Source organism: Dendrobium catenatum, unplaced genomic scaffold (genome assembly GCF_001605985.2).
Source record: "Dendrobium catenatum unplaced genomic scaffold, ASM160598v2 fragScaff_scaffold_1132, whole genome shotgun sequence".
Taxonomy (NCBI): Eukaryota; Viridiplantae; Streptophyta; class Magnoliopsida; order Asparagales; family Orchidaceae; genus Dendrobium; species Dendrobium catenatum.
This window is the reverse complement of record NW_021319594.1, coordinates 155210-172717: the sequence shown is the minus strand read 5'-3', so window position 1 is coordinate 172717 and position 17508 is coordinate 155210. Positions and strand designations below refer to the sequence as shown.

Genomic DNA, 17508 nt, shown 5'->3' with positions numbered 1-17508 from the left:
TTAATTTCTTATAATAATTCTAAGACTAATTTTACATTAATTGTAGCCATCATGACATGAAAGTATTAAACACTCACCAACATTTATAACTGAACCATTAATTGACCAACTCATGACTCATCTGATAGCTCATCCACCAATACCTTCCAACCACTACAACTGCTATGGAATCATAATGAAATGGTATCACCCTTAACAAAAACTATATTTGCCTCTTCAATATTGTCATGGATTTATTTAAAGATAACTTCATTGAAGTGATTAAGCATGGATAGATTCAAATGCCATTAATTAGCTATTGATGAAATCAAATATGTTGTAGTATAAGGCTTCATTTGTGACGGCTTTCTTACTGCTTCTTAAAGCAATATTTTAGCTCGCAAATTTTTTGTGCTAGAAAGCCGCTTTTAGAAAGCAATAAGAAAGATATTTCAAATGAAGCCTAAGTAACATCATATGCTCATTTTCATAACGTGATGATGTGTATATGAGAATGAGAGAATGTTTATCAATCACATGTCAATTTGTCATGATGTTCATCTAAACTCTTAGCAATTAAAAATGAAATTTACATTCTAATTGGGTGTTGTAATTTGAATGAAGAAAATTTTATTTTAATTTTAATTCTAAGGCTTCGTTTGGGACAGTTTTTGACGGCTGTTATTGTGTTGCTTTTAAAAAAAATTGTACTAAAAAATTGCTATAAACACAATAAGAAAATTGACATAAACAAAACTTAAATGAGAAAAAAATGAGGATTGACATGTCATCAAAATATTATCTTGATCGGACACGAATCTCGAGGCAAAAATCAAGTTGGAAACTTCAAAAATTAAACATGGGATCATTTGAACTCTGAATTCAACAAATTTACAGTCAAACTGAGTTTCTCAGAAATACAAACCCAACGACACCAAATTTGACTCAATCTGAGCCTAAATGAGTCCAAATCAAGGACCTAAAGCACTGTTGGAAAGTTCGAACCACAATTTATGTTACCAAACGGTTTCCAAATATAACATGCTTTTAGTCGAATCGAGCGAATCGACGAGGCAAATCCAACGAGCCCAAGATCGCCGAATTCCGACATCATTAAGACTTTCAAATGTTTGACGAATGGTACATGATCAAGGGATTCAATATTGGTCGTCCATCCAACCACTCCCCATTTACCACTGATTTCTCACCTATTTACGGGTCATGCAATTCCAGAAATCTATAAATAGACCCCTCATTTCTCTTGAGAGGGGGTCTAAGAAAGAAGTTAGAAGAGGATAAGAGAAGAATAGGAGGGAAGAAAATCCTCCTCGACCACCGCCGGAGTTCCGCCCGAACTCCAAGTGACGTCGGAATTCCGCCCGACCTCCAAGTGACGTCAGGATTCTGCCCGACCTCCAAGTGACACCAGAATTTCGCCTGACCTCAAAGTGACGCCGGAGTTTCACCCGAACTCCAAGTAATGCCGGAGTTCTCTTCGGCCGCCAACTGACGTCGGACTTCTAGTCGACGCCGGACTTCCACTCGTCACCAAGTTTCTTCCCTATGCCGGACTTTTGCCTGTTGTCGGGCTTTCGCCGGACATCTATACTGTAAAACCCTTAAAAAGCTGATTTTTTTTAGTGCAGTTCGTCTGTACGAACTGGATTTAGTACTGGACGAACTGAAGAAATATGTCATTTTCGTCTGTACGAACCTGGATCGTCGGGACGATCCGTCTGTACGAAATCTGTCCAGAGAGCAAGTCGCCCGGGACGAATTTTAATTTTGTCTGTACGAAATTTGTCCAGAGAGCACATCGTACCGGGACGAATTTTGGATCGTCCGGGACGATCAGTGTTAATAAATATCGGATTCGAGATATTTTGAATCATTTGAAGTGAGAGAAAGAGAAGGCAGGAGAGAGAAAGAGGAGGAAGAGAAGAGGAAAGCCGGATTTCGGAGGCCGCGGAGCGCTTTTCGTCCGACGACGTAGTTGGAAGATTTGTTTATCTCGCAGTAAGGAATCCGAATCCTATTTCTGTTTTCGAAGATTTCGAGTTTTGATATTTCTGTGCTCAGATTTGTGTTTTCGTTACCGATAAACGCGCCGCATTTTGTATTGAAGAAACTTTCACCGCATAACTTTTGGTATGTTGTAGATGTGATTATTCTGCACGTTTTAAGTATTTTCTGAAAGATTTCGTCCGGTCCGTTTTGATTCTGCGGAGTTTTATTTTGACTGCAAATTATTATGATGTCTGAATTGGTTTGTGCAGTAGAAGATTAGTTTTACAATGTTGCTGTGCACGTTCTGTATTAATTTGGTGATCTGAAATTTTTGGAGATTTTTGTGTAAATTCCGTAGACTGCCGTTGCTCTGCCCGATTTTCGTATAATTTCTGATTTGTTCGAGATTGATAGATTGAGTTGATATGCATTTGAATGTTGATGTGATTGCTTTATATTGTCCTTGAATTGACTATTGTATTGATTATTGCATTGACTATTGAATTGACTATTGAATACAGAAAGACAAGTTAAGCTTGGTTGAACATTGGTAGAAGATAGAATTGACCTGTACAGGATGGTGGGCCGACGGACTTTCCTTTAAATTCTCCCGGTGCTGATGTCTATTGATGCTCGACAATCATCTCATGATTATTGGTGCTCACCTATGAGACTGGCGTCAACCAACCGATGACCTTCTCCTGATCTGCACCATCACCCTCACTACTCCTGAAGTAATTTTGACAACATTCACAATAAGATTGAGCTAACAATCCATACTTTGTAATCATGCCTTCTTCAATTTGGGAGAAGATTATACTTCTATAATTTTATTTAGATAGTAGATTATTTTAACTGTATTACAAAGTAGTAAAATACTTATTCCACTAAGGGAAAAAATTTCCAGGACGAGTAATTGCTCATCCTGAGCTCTCTCTAGGCCTACCCCCATTAACAATCTTAAATTTAAGAAGACAAAAAATATATATAATATATTAAGAACTTCATACAACCTGCTATGATTCCACTTTTTTTAAATAAAAAGCTTCTTTAAGTAATCAATTTTCCTCCTCATAAACAAATCTATCCAGCATTCAATAGGCATTGCAGCTAATTCATTCTTTATCAGGGAACTAAAGCTTCTGCTTTGCTAAATAAGCACAGCAAGCAATAAATAACAACACATAGAAGGGAAGAACAGGAAATAAAGTTTCAATTCCATTCCTTATCTCACATGAATTAATTTTCAATAAAGCTTTGTTTTTCTTTTTGCTGGAAGACCTCTAAATAGTGTACATACAAATTTACATAAAGCACACAGAAGTATATATGACCACTAGAGGCTGGAAGGCTCTGATAATTGATCCACTTCCCAGCTTGTTCTTGGTGCCACTATTTCATGAAGAGGCTTATATTCCTGCAAATTAAAATGAAATACAAATAATTTCATTTTTCTCTGCAATATTCCATTAATAATTCAAGAAAAAAAAGTACTGAAGAGGAAACACAACTGTTCAAATGTTTAATTTAGAGAAAATGATCAAATTGATCTCCTAACTTCTTCTGAATGACTAAAATAGCTCTAACTATATAAGAGTATCCATTTTGTCTTTTGATTCTTTAAATAAGGACAAAGGCTTCATTTGGGACGGCTTTCTTACTGTAAATGTTTGTACTAGAAAGTTGTTTTAAGAAGCAGTAAACAAGCCATCCCAAACGAAGCCAAAGTTTGTTCTTTTGTGGGATCATTTAGGCCCTTATTTAAGAAAATCAAGAGACAAAATATGAACTTCTAAATAGTTGGGGATTATTTTGATCTATCGTGACCATTTGGATCTTTATCTTATTTAGTTTAAAAGTAATAATAATAAAATAACCTTACTATACATTAAAGTTTCTTTCCTTCAGAAATTAATTGCAAGATGAATGAGGACAAATTGATCATATTTATTTTGTGTGCATTCAAAAAGGAACCAATCTATAAGTAACACAACATTATAACAAAATCTCCTAATTTATTTATTTTTCCTGTTTTTTCCTTTAACATTAATTAATTATACCTCCATTTTTCTCATGAGCTCCTCAGCATTCTCAGCTGAAACTACAATGTGCTTTGCTGAGTTTTCTATGAAGCCTTCTTCCACTCCTTTGTCAAATAATGCAAGAAGTCTATTGTAGTAGCCATCAACATTCAATAATCCCACCTACCTCCCCCCAAAAAATAAAAATTAATTGTTATTATGCAATAAATTCATCTAATCTCATATAAAGTCCTAAATTTGCTGAGGAAAAAAAAAAACTCACTGGCTTCTCATGTATTCCTAGCTGTGACCATGCTATTATCTCCAACAGCTCCTCCATTGTCCCATATCCACCTTTGTATTTGGAATCAAATTCTGATTAATCAGACAATAATAAGAATAAAAGAGACCTGTAGAAAAAAAATATTTGTATTTTTGCTTACCAGGAAGAGCTATGAATGCATCAGCATGTTTAGCCATTTCTGACTTCCTTTCATGCATGTCTAAAACTGTCTTTACTTCTCCAATGGTTTCTCCTGAAATCTGCAAAAGAATCATTTTGCTTGGTTTTCTAAAGAAAAAAACTGAAGCGTCAAGGCATGATAAGAAGGCTTCCTTACCTCATTTTGTAGTAGAGCTCTTGGAATAATACTTTTCTCCAAAAAAAAAACTAAGTTGAAGTGAGATTCATAAAGACGAATAAATTAATGCTGAAACAGAAATTAAATGAACTGAAAATTTGTTACCCAAGGACATTACATCCGCCATTAAAAACTGTGTGAGAGATAAGACCCATCAGACCCACACTTCCACCACCATAAATCAAGTCTATTTTTCTGTCAATCTGAAAGCAGAATTTCAAGGATGATTGGATTAGAAAGTAAGAAAAATCAAAGCTTTATAAAATGTTATCATGATAAGAAATCTGTATTTTCTTTTTTCTACTGTAAAGTTAAAATTTTGAATTGATTGCTTACCAGCTGCTTCCCAAGTTCAAGAGTTGCAGCACTGAATGAAGGCCTGTTCCCTGAACTACTTCCACAGAAGACACAGATCCTCCTGAAATTTCTCTTCTTGAGCCCACTTTCTTCATTCTTTTGTTCACTGGAATTATCATCTTGGTTTTGTGGTTTTTCCATGAAATATGGAAGCAGGAAAGCTAAGCAGATATGTGTAATTGGAAACCAAGAGCGGAGGAGAAAAAGCAATGAGAGCTAAGAAAGAATACTGAGCTCCTCTTATAGAAGATAGATGCAGATTGCAAACACCTTCATTATTGAATCAAAAACCTCCCCCTTCTATCCCCCTACACACCCTTTGGTCTGCTTAAACAATAAGTACATGGCGATGGTGATTAGTCCAACAAGAATCCAATTTCATTACTTCCACTGTACCTCTCTCTCTCTCTCTCTCTCTCTCTCTCTCTCTCTCTCTCTCTCTCTCTCTCTCTCTCTCTTTTTCTGTGTTTGCTTCTCTCACTTGGATTCTTTTTACTGAATCTAACAGAATGAACCATGTCAATTTCTCCTTTTACGCCTATCAAATCACTGCTTTTGTGATGGTATTTCCCTTATTATAATAGGCTTTGGTAACTTTCCAGCCTCAGCAAATTATCACTACCTGACCAATATGTGACACAATCAAATCTTTTTAACTTTAGTACCATTCATGGGAGAGTGTTGAAGGTTTTAACTTCTTATTAACGCTAAGATACCTTAAGAAGTAGTCAAAAATCTGTGAATGGATGAATCAATCATTCTTCCACTTTGAAGGCATTTTGTTTATGTTATGAATTGGCAAGAAAGTATTTTCCCTTGCCTTGTTTTTTTCTCTTTAATGTGTCAAACGTTGGAGAAATTATTCTGTGTAGACACTGGACACAACTTTACGTTCGGATGCCGTGTATCGATCGGTACCGAGTGTCGGTACCGATATTGTGTTCCGAGCAGTACCGAGCCGCAGTACAGTAAAAGAGTGACGTGGTGCATTTTTATTAGTCTCCGGACGTCACACGGTCTCCGCACATAATAATTCTTCCAAATCAAATATTGAAGGTATATAGAGTTTAAAAACTTAATGCATAGTCAACATTATCCACACATAATGTTAGGAAGAATGAATAACATGGCAATCAACATCCCATTTTCATCAACCAAATAGATTCATTGCATTTCTCTCAAACAACTTTTGGTTATTTTTTTAATAGCTAGGATTCTTTCATGGCTATGATAATACAATTGATGTCGTCAACTATCAATATAATATCTGTGGTTGAAGATTTGCTAACATGAGTAGTAGTTGCTTGAGACAGCTCTAAATAAAAAATTGTTGGTTAGTTAATAAGAAGCTTCTTGGATTGGACAGTCAAAGGTTCACATAACATGGTTCTTTTAAACTATACTAATTGCATTAATATTTCAAATGGATTAGGCGAGGAAGGGAATCAAAGCTAAAGCCTATGGTTCTTAGCTTGGTATTTGAAGTTGATTCTTATCCTAGAGGAACTAGGGTGAAGCTTCTTCATGACTTATTAGTATTGGATTGTAATTAATATTTGACCCGCTATAGTAAATTGACCCGCTTGTCTTGATAATGAAGAAGTCTGAAAAATAACAAGTTGTAGAGTGAACTTAGGCTTCATTTGGGATGGCTTTCTTATTGTTTTTTAAAGAAGCTTTTTAAAAAAGCTGCTATAAGAAGCAGTAAGAAATCCTTTCCAAATGAAGCCTTAAAATCTAAAATCCATCAAATAAGACATTCTTCTACCTTAATTTCATGACTATTCAAGTATAATATATATATTTGCTTGCTTGTACAAACAGAGACATTATATTCCTTTTATATTGGGTTGACAATAAACTAGTAGTGATGCTATTTTACTTGTTAGATAGGGACAACTTCAATTATTGTGAAGTTTATATATATATATATATATATAAAGTTATTTTGTGTGTATTGTAATTAATTGAAGTTGTTGGCTATTGTCTATCTAGATAGTTTTTATCTTCAAATTTAGATTATATCACATAAGCTTCTCCTTGATTATATGACTAATGAGCTATAGTAGAGCTTGTCGGTAGTCATTCGTTCTAACATCTGACATACAAATGTGTTTTAATTTATGCCTTCTAATCTTAAATTTATTTCAGTTTATTGAATTCTTAGATCTCAATCACTATGATTATATTTCTAAGGTGCAATAGATAAGCCATACATCTCTACAAAAGTTCTTCACCTTGAATTAGATGTTTTTTCATCATATATCGGTGTAAATTTCACTTTAACCCTTTTTTGCTCTAAAAAAACTGTCTAGCTAAGGCTTCGTTTGTGACAGTTTTTTTATTGCTTATTAAAATAACTTTTTAGTTTAAAAATTAAAATTTTTATACTAAAAATCTGCTTTAAGAAAGCAGTAAAAAAGCTGTTTTAAACAAAAACTAAGACTTCGTTTGGGATGGCTTTTTTATTACTTTCTAAAACGGAGTTTTAGTACAATTTTTTTATTTTTGTATTAAAACTCCGTTTTAGAAAACAGTAAAAAAGTCGTCCCAAACAAAACTTAAATCAATGGAGACAAACTTAAACGTTAGACTATTATATTAGCAACCATTGTAATGGAGTTGCTTTCATGCACTACTTCTTCCACTCTAGGAGATATATATCCATACGTTTTCATATCTTGTATTGTTACTCCCCACTATGCATGAAAAGCTAGAAGATCTCATGACATGTAGTACAAGAATTTTAATTCTAACATGTGAATGAACGATGATTGAATCATATTCAAGCATAAATTGAACACTTATTTAGATGTTGTTCTACTCGTGTTGGTCAATCAAGGTTCATAGATGATTTGAGCTTATGTTATATTCAAATATATATAGTTGAATATAAACATATGTTCAAATATATTTGAACAATGTTCGAAAATATTTGAATAATGTTCAAATATATTTGAATAATGGTCAAGTATGGAGCAAACAAGGTTCAAATATGAATCAAACATATTAGGCCGTGTTTGATTATTATATGAACAAAGCCCAAACATGATTAAAACAAGTTTGAAAAATATTAGATTATGGTTTGAAAATGATTTGCAGGTAAATCAAATTCATGTTCTAACAAAATTCTAAATAAAATCTTTGATATTGCATCAAGATTTGCAATAGACCTCCATCAAAATGGCCAAAATTTAGAAACACTATGAAACATTTAAAAAATATATTTCTACTGTATGAAGTAGTTAATAAATGAAGAACTGTCTAAGTATGAAAAGGATGGTATGTCATTCTACTTATAATGAGGATATGAGATTCAATGTTATTTTTGTCTAAAACAAACTTTCGGACATAGTTCTAAAAAACAAACAAGCAATGACATATTTCTCCAATTTCACCTATTATAGGGCATATAGAGTCAACTTTTCCTATTACTAAGACACATGTCAAAACAATATCAAGAAATGAATTGAACATCAAATAAAATAATTACTTTGCAATATGACTAATGAACTATTTTTATCACATTATAAAATAGTTTACAAGCCAAAATAGTATGGGATTTTTTTTACTTATTTGTGCCTTGTCAAGGAAAAATATATATTCATCATCTTGAGTCACTCACCTAGAAATTTTGGTTCAAGTTAGGGCTAACTAAAGTCAAAATGAGTGGAACAAGTATTTATGTACGTTCATTAACTATAACTCTCCTATCATTAGAAGAAAAAAAAAAGATACTAATGGTAGCTAACATCATAGGCTATGTAATTAAGACTTCTTTTGGGGAAACTTTTATACTATTTTTTAAAACGGCTTTCTAATATAAAAATTTCAAATTCAAGAAATATTTGTACAAAAAAGCTGTTTTAGAAAGCAAGAAGAAAACCGTCCTTCGTTTGGGACAACTTTCTTATTATTTTCTAAAGCAGTTTTTCAATATAAAAATTTACTTAACTATGAATTATTTACTTAAAAATTGTTTTAAAAAAACATTAAAAAAGTTGTTCCACAAATCTTTGTACTGAAAAACTGCTTTAAAAAATAGTAAAAAAGTTGTTCCAAATGAAACATAAGTCCTATATATCTTTTTTATTAGAAGAAGATCTTATTCACCATTTTGTTTAGAGTTTTCTAAACTGAATTAAGGAACGATGAATTACTTTTAGGTTACTAATTTTAATTCATTTTTTTTTAATATTAAAAAAAAAAAGCTCTTCTCCACCCCCTTTATGTCTGGCTTGGCATCTCAATTGTGACAATTGAGAACTTTGTCCATGGTGTACGTTTTGATTGCTTTTCTGATCAGAGAGAAAAGGATCATTTATTGATTCTCAATTGAGGTCTCTATAAGAGGATTAATGTTTTTTTTTTCAAGGTTAATTTTTAACAAGAAAGTTGTTAAAATAAAAATTATAATATTTTTAATGTTTTTTGGTTAAACGACCGAAGTTCTGCAGGCGCACCTAAGCGGACTAGGGGTTGCTTTCCTCCCATTCGTGCATTCCCACAGGCGAGACGCCGAGACTCCCATAGGCGGACGCTCAGCCACTCATCATCGAAGTCAGAATAGCTCTCTCATTGCGAAGGTAACCATTTTCTCTCGCAGGCGGATTCTCTCGTAGGTGGACGCTCAACTTGCTCGTTGTGAAACACAGAAGCTAGGGTTTTGTGTATGGTCGGGTCAACCTAGAAATCTGATGGGTCAGATCCGAGTTGAAATTTTTGATCCATCTGCAAAAACGGGTTGAGTTCAGGCCATGTCAAATAATTGTAGGTCATTGTTGTGTTCGACCCGAACCTGACTCGTAATCCGATTTTGACACCCCTAGGTCATAGTGTACATGAATATAAATTATTGATGGAATTGATTAGGAATAAGTAAAATTAAGAGAAAGTTTATTATTTAACAATATTTTAACAAATCTTACTTAAATTTTTTGAATATTGGTTTTTTTTTTATAGAACTAAAATATAGATGCTATTCAATAACTTCTCTTAGGTTTTCAAAATAATTTGATATTATCCAATGACAACTCAAAATATGATAAGAAATATTAATATTGTGAATTTGTAGCTCATTTTCAACAATCTAACTAAATTTGATTTTCAACCATTCTTAAATCTTCGAGCAAAATCAATAACCTTATTTACACTTACAGAATCCTAAAAATTTACATAAGTGTATAAATTAAGGGTCTATTTGGAACAACTTTCTTGCTGCTTTGCTTCTTAGATGCCAATTATAATTTTATTTAGCTACTGCTTTCTAAGTACATTTTCACTATTTTTAAAAATTTCTATGATGAACGGTTGCTTTTACAGCCAGAACAGTTAAGTTATTTTTCCCATAATTATAATCGTACCAAACATATCATAAAAGAAACTAACAAACTAAAAATAAAATACATGTAAAATTTAAGTCCAAGTTATTTACCTAACATACAAAAGATTAAAAAACTCACTTTCACTTGCATTTGTGGTTGATGTGGGACTTGTCAATTGGAGGGACCCACAGTCCATTGAAGTTGTTCACTTGTTTGCTTGTCTAAAGAGTTCAAAGAATAGGGACACTACTCAATATTTGTTGTCTTATTGCTTCTATTAGTGGGATTTCTCATAGTGGAGGAAATGCCTTTTTCTTGGTCTCATGCAAATCAATGAGAATAAAGAAAATAAATTTCATTTATTTATTTATTTATTCTTATTATTATTTTTATTATTTTCAACAAAATTTACACATGCAAACAAAAGCCATAAAGTAATTTTGGTGCTTTGTGATTTGATATTGCAAAGGAAAGTTCTTCTCAATAGCTTGTCAAGTGTGTGATATTCTTCTTTCAATCTCATTATTAATATGAATAAATATGACGTTAATAAAATTATAAAATTCATATAGTTCATTCATATTCATTTCCCAATAATAATAATAATAATAATCATCATCATCATCATATATAATAATCATAAAAATAATAATCATCATCGTATTCATCATCATCATCGTCGTCGTTGTCGTCATTATCATTATCGTCGTTGTCATCATCATTTTCATCGAGCAAATTTCATGCTGGTGTCATTGTTCGAAGTTTGATTTAAGTTAAAATTTGTATCTACAAGTATATGTATTTATATATATGCATAGTTTTGCAATAATATTTTATTTTTTATTTTTTTTTAAATTATAATTATGATGTGTTGGCCGACAAGGTCTAATTATTTGAATTGAGTTAGATTTGACCTTTATTAAGATTTAGATATTTGTATTAGCTACTGAGAGTTATTTGTAAAATTAGTTGTCGTGCGAATATGAATTTTAAAATTATTGTAGATTATGCATTAAACCCTAAATAATTATTCCAATCACCAACTTTAGATTCCATATTAGTAAGAGAAGGTAGGGTCCACATGAAATTGAATTAAGGGCCTCTAATTTGACTATTTTCAATCCTAGTGGGGTACCATTTGGGATATTTTTCTGTTAATTATAAATTTATAAATGTATTAATTTAGAATATATAAATTGTCTTTACATAATTTAGAATATACATACACCTTTTGGCCTAATACTTAATGAAATGATATTTTTCTGTTAATTATAATTTTTTAGTGTTAAAAAATGAAGATAATACTCAATTTTGTATAATTAAGGAGCTTTTTATTTGAAGTAAAATGGGTGTTAAGTATTTTAAATGTACGGATTTTCAAAATTTGATATAAAGTAAATGAAATGTACAGTAAAGTTTTAAAATCTTTATTCATCCTCTAATTTAATTTGGTGTATTTGAAATGGTTAGATTTGGTTTATTTCTAAATGCATTGTAAATTCTCTATCATTATCATTGTCACCTCTCTCCACTCATTGTTGATTACTACTATTGCGTCTTGGAATATTTGCAGCGGTAGAGAGATATAAAATATAATGACTTAGCTTTGAAGATCCAACACACAAACAAATGAAAAATAAAGGTGTAACGTTTATAAGAGATACCAAGACTTTTATTTGGAAAACCCTAAAAAGGGGAAAAAATATAGGGTCTGGCCTAGTTTGAATTAATCCACTAGTGTTTGTAGTTGATTATGAATGAGGCCCTTCCTGAGGAGGAAGGCCTTGGCTATATGTAGCCAATATACATTATATAGAGTGCATTGCATGGTGAGAGTTGGAAGAACCATTGTGCAGATGTTCGTTTGGACGATAGGACCATAGTCGATGAGCGATGTAGGTCGGAAGAACTATATTCACACGACAGTGGTCGGAAGGACTATAATCGGGTGATGGAAGTCGGAAAGACCATAGTCAGGCAACAGAAGTCAGAAGGACAGTAGTTGGCGGGCGGCGGAGTCTAAAAGATTATAGTCGAGTGAAGGCTGTTGGAATGATTGTAGTTAGTGAGCAACGAAGGTTGGAAAGATCATAGTCTGGCGACTATGATTAAAAGGACCGTAGTCGGTGGGCGAGGGATGTCAGAAAGATAGTTGTCTGATAATGATGGTTGAAAGAATCATAGTTAGGCGACAATGGTCCGGGAGACTGTAGTATGGAGAATGTGGTCAAAGAGATCATGAGAGTGATAGAGATCGGAAAAACCATAGTCGAATGAAGGTGATAGGAAGGACCATAATTGGTGGGCGACAGAGGTTAGAAAGATTGTAGTCAAATGAAGGTGGTCGGACGGACCGTAGACGGGTGACAGCTAGTGTCTATGCAGAAGTCCGATTTTAGTTGGTAGCCAAGCGGAAGTCCAATGATAGCTGGTGTTTGGGCAGAAGTTCAGTGACGATCAATGGCCATGTCAAAGTTCGATGATAGTCGGTGGCTAGGCGGAAGTCTAGTGAACGTCCGTCAATAATCGGTTGTCGTGCGGTGGTCGAGGAGGAGTCTAGTGGTAAGAGAAATATGATTTCTCTTTCTTTTCTCTCTTCTTTTCTTCCACTCTTCCTCCCCTTTCAATGAAGAATGAGAGGATTATTTATAGTTTGTTGGGAGTGGCATGACAAGTAAATAGGGAGAAGATCGATGACATGGACCATATATGTAGTATTTTAGTGACTTATAATTCAACGATCTTGAGCTCGTTGGATTCATTTCAGCGAGCTGCTTTATTCGACTATATGCATGTCACGTTTGAAAATCATTTGGTCTTTCAATTTATGACTTGAACATTCTAAATGCATTTTGGGTCTTCAATTTGGACCCATTTGGGCTTGGATTAGGTTGAATTTGGTGTCGTTGAATTCGTCTTTTTGAGATGTTTAGTTTAACTATAATTTTATTGAAATCAAAATTCAGATGATCCTGTATTTAATTTTTTTAAGTTTTCAACTCAATTTTGCCTCAAGATTTGTGCTCGATCATGATTAATTTTTGATGATATATCAACCGCCATCTACAATTATCCACTACCACTACCAACCTCCACATTTATCATCGACCACCACCACCACCACCACCATGGGTGCCATCAACTACCAGCCACCACTATAATTAAGCTTTATAATGCATTCATTTTACTTCAAATCAAATAAAAAATAACTAATTACCTATATTTAGTTTATATTCATCCCAAAAATTCTAAAATATTTTAAATACATTACAATCTTTTACATTACATTTATTTTATTCTGCATTCATTTTTCAGCAAACCAAATGATCTCTTAATGTTGGTTCAATTTATGTATAAAGGTAAGATTTTAAATTTTAATGCTCAACAAATAGTGAAAACTTGTATAAATGGAAGGATTACATATAATTTTGAAATTAAGATTAGAATTTTACAAATAGTGAATATTTGCATCATAAAAAAAAAACTTTTGAATGAATATTAATATTTTTTGTTCAATCAATTAAAGAAAATGAAAGTTGCAACAATTAATTTGTTTATTCTTGTTTCAAATATACAAGAATTAACCATAAATTGGGTTGTAAAAATAATCATAAAAATTTTCAAGAACTTAGAATAGATAAAACAAAAAATGATGGTATTAAAATCATATGTCAAAGTAGTAAACTTATATAAAAATAATTGTATATGTATATCACATGCTCTGAAATATCATATCAGTGCCAACTCAGTGTCAATATCAAGTGCACATGTTCAATACATATCACGTGATCAACATATCAATAACAATATAATAGTAATGACATCGACGTCATGGGTGGAACTAGCACTAAAGACATATAGTGGCAGTGATTCAGTAGCATATTTTAATAATCATATTAAATAAGTAAAATTCTTAGTTACAACAAATTTTTTTAATATCAGTAATCCGTTGGCTCAGTAAATAGAGTTGTCACTCTTTCTCTGTTGACATAGTAATTATCTTCTTATAGCTTTCAATCAGTGTATTATGAGAATTAGTCGAGGATAATACCAAACCGCATATTTAAAAGACCACCATCTTGTACACGTCAATTAGTCTACAATCAATACTAATGAATAACTAATATTTACTTGTTCTCATCACACACAAACTATTATCACATTACTATAACAATAATAGCAACTAGTAAATCACATACCAACATTCTCAATGCATTGAAGTAAATAAAATATAATTTGGCTTAATTTAGAAAGTATTAAAATGTCCTAATAGTGGGTAACAAAAATTTTACTGAGCAAAAATTCATATTTTCAGAAATTAACCAAATTACTTGGGAATGTATATAACAATATTTTGAAACTTTAATTGAACTAAAAAACTTCCTTTAAATGTCAAAATAAATTTTTAAATGGATAAAAACTATGCATTTTCAAAATCACATGACAAAAAATATCAAATAAATACTCAAAATGTTAATAATCTCAATCTCTATAACATATAAAAAGTTACGCAGTGAAAGATTTACCAATCATATAAATCAAATTTATATATAAAACATTATTTGATTCACTTGAATAAACTATTTTTGAATTGTTACATATCACCTCAATGATCTTTCCATGCTACCTCACATGGGGTCTTCAAGTTGTGTTGTATCTACCATCAAAATTAGGACCATCCTTATAACAACCTTTATTTGAAATTAAAAAAAAAATCTTGTCCATGTTGGTCTACTGGGTTGACCTAACCCATTACTCCCACAACTTTATATATGAAGGATTGTGGGGAGACATAAATCTCAAGTTGGGACCTTAGGAAAGGCAATTGTGAGATCGAGCAAGAATGAGGGAGTGCATGCAGCAGAGGCAAGAAGATGAACTCATGAGATGTAAAGACTCTGAGATGGAGAGATATTAACATATCGAAATAGAGATGGAAATAGGTAAAAGTATATTTGTTGAATAGGGAACCCAATAAACTTGTCATTAACAGATATAGAGATGGAAATAGGTAAAAGTATGTTTGTTGAATAGGGAACCCAATAAACATGTCATTAACAAGGTCATCAATGAGATGCTTTTATAGGAGAGATGGGTAATACACTTCTTCTCTATCCCCTTTAGTTTGCTAAGAGTATGATAAAATGTTAGGACTAAGTTATAAATTTTTTTTATAACCATATAAGCTTAGAACGCAGTTTATAAGAGTAATCAACTTTTATTGGGGATTTTAAGTATGCTACCCAAAACTATTCTATCTCGTCATAAAACACGAACATTTAAAAGGAATTTTATTGATATTGATGGTACAAGCATGTCTTTACATGCAAGAAAACACTAAATTTAGAGTTTTACTATTTTATGTTATGATTTTAATGGCATGGGATGAAGTAAATGAGTGAAATATATTCAAATTTTAGATGCAAGATTAAAATACATCTAGTGTTATATATGACTGATGAGGTAATTGATGAGGAGGCTCTATAGTCATAATGCACAACATAGATCAATAGCTCATAGTTATGACTTTAACTAAGAATATTGTTTATATAAATGGAAAAAGAATTCATGACTTGGAGCATTCTTAGAATATTGAAGTCCTAAATTATCAAAATATGAATTGATTCTATTAAACCTCTGATGAGAGGAATATTTTAATATTATAATTCTAATATATTTATATCTTATTATTGTCATTATATTTTAATCAGGATATTTTCTTTATTAAGTTTGCTTCCTTCAATCTCACATCTAATAAATTTTATAAAATCTTGGATTATTATTTAAAATTTTAATTTAATGCTTATAATAAATGGATTATGATGATATATTCTTAAACTTTTGGAGTGTATGTCAATAACATCATAGGATAAGAGTGCTATAATGGTAACAATCTCAACATATAAATAATGTACACAAAACCATTGGTTTTGACAGCCCAGCCCAGTTCGATGAGCAATATAGGCCATGTACAAGGAAAAAATTGGATCATGGCTTGCAAGATGGTATTAGGCCCAAATGGGCCGTTCTTCCAGTACTACATGCTGACTTGTGGTTGTTTCAATGGTCTAGAGATTTCACATGTTAAAAATTAGAAATTGGTATGATGGAGAAATATTACGTTCGGAGATCGGATATAAAAAATTATTTGGTTTGTCTCTGTGAACAGTGAATGTGTAATAAACTGTCTTTATTATTCACCAATGTGCTTTTTTTAGTTCACAAAGACAAAATCGAACGGTTATTTGTGTTTGGTTTCCGCACGTAATAATCTATTTACGGTATGATGATATGTTAAATATGTTTATTGTTATTTAGACTTTCTTGTGCTTGAGCATTCATTTTACCAAGGGGGTTGTTTTAGATTATTTTTTTAAAAAATATGTTTTATTTGTATTTTTTATAATTTTCTTTACACTCGTGGAGTTACAATCCTGCAAAATCACCCCTGATTTTTTGTACTTTTGGCGCGATTGTTGGCCTTTCCTTGAACACTTTGTCCCTACCATATATGTGCCCCTTCCCGCATGACCTAGCCGCCACATTGAAGGTTATGGGCTCGTTTGGGATAGCTTTAGACAATTGCTTATTTCTTATTTTTAAAAGATTTTTATATTTAAAAATAGTTTTACAAACCATCCCAAATGAACCATCGAGCTTCATTTGAGACATCTTTCTTACTGCTTAGTTTTTAGATCACAACTATAATTTTTGTTTGGTGACTATTTTTTCGTTACTTTTTAAAAAATTTTACATTAGAAGGTTGGTTTCTACAACAACTTAAAAAATTTATTTTCTTTATAGCAGCTTTACAAAGTAGTAGGAAAATTGTTCCAAACGAAGCAACCGAACGGTTATTTATGTCCGGTCTCCGCACGTAATTATCTCTTGGTATGATGATATGCTAAATATGTTTGTTGTTATTCAGGCTTTCGTGTGCTTGAGCATTCATTTTACTAAGGGGGTTGTTTGAGATTATTTTTTTAAAAATATGTTTTATTTGTATTTTTTATAATTTTCTTTACACTCGTGGAGTTACAATCCTGCAAAACCACCCTCATTTTTTGTACTTAGGCGCAATTGTTGGCCTTTCCTCGAACACTTTGTCCCTACCGTATATGTGCCCCTTCCCGCATGACCTAGCCGCCACATTGAAGGCTATGGGTTCGTTTGGGATAG

The 17508-nt window shown here is 32.3% G+C and overlaps 1 protein-coding gene across 4 annotated transcripts; it reads right to left on the bottom strand.

The window, feature by feature from the left end:
• Window positions 1-3135: 3135 nt before the first annotated feature.
• LOC110111022 (cytokinin riboside 5'-monophosphate phosphoribohydrolase LOG1) lies at window positions 3136-5439 on the bottom strand. 4 transcript variants are annotated; one of them, XM_020842706.2, is made up of 7 exons: window positions 4985-5438; window positions 4754-4851; window positions 4628-4658; window positions 4451-4550; window positions 4291-4382; window positions 4047-4190; window positions 3136-3403 (listed from the first exon to the last, which is right to left on the bottom strand). In XM_020842706.2, the coding sequence occupies exons 1-7, from the start codon at window positions 5144-5146 to the stop codon at window positions 3323-3325; spliced, it is 708 nt and encodes a 235-aa protein (XP_020698365.1). In that variant the 5' UTR covers window positions 5147-5438; the 3' UTR covers window positions 3136-3322. The 4 variants fall into 4 exon arrangements, with proteins under 4 accessions (XP_020698365.1, XP_020698366.1, XP_020698367.1 ...); XM_020842707.2 differs by having other exon boundaries at window positions 4291-4361; window positions 4985-5437; XM_020842708.2 differs by lacking the exon at window positions 4047-4190 and having other exon boundaries at window positions 4985-5439.
• Between the last annotated feature and the right edge of the window lie 12069 nt (window positions 5440-17508).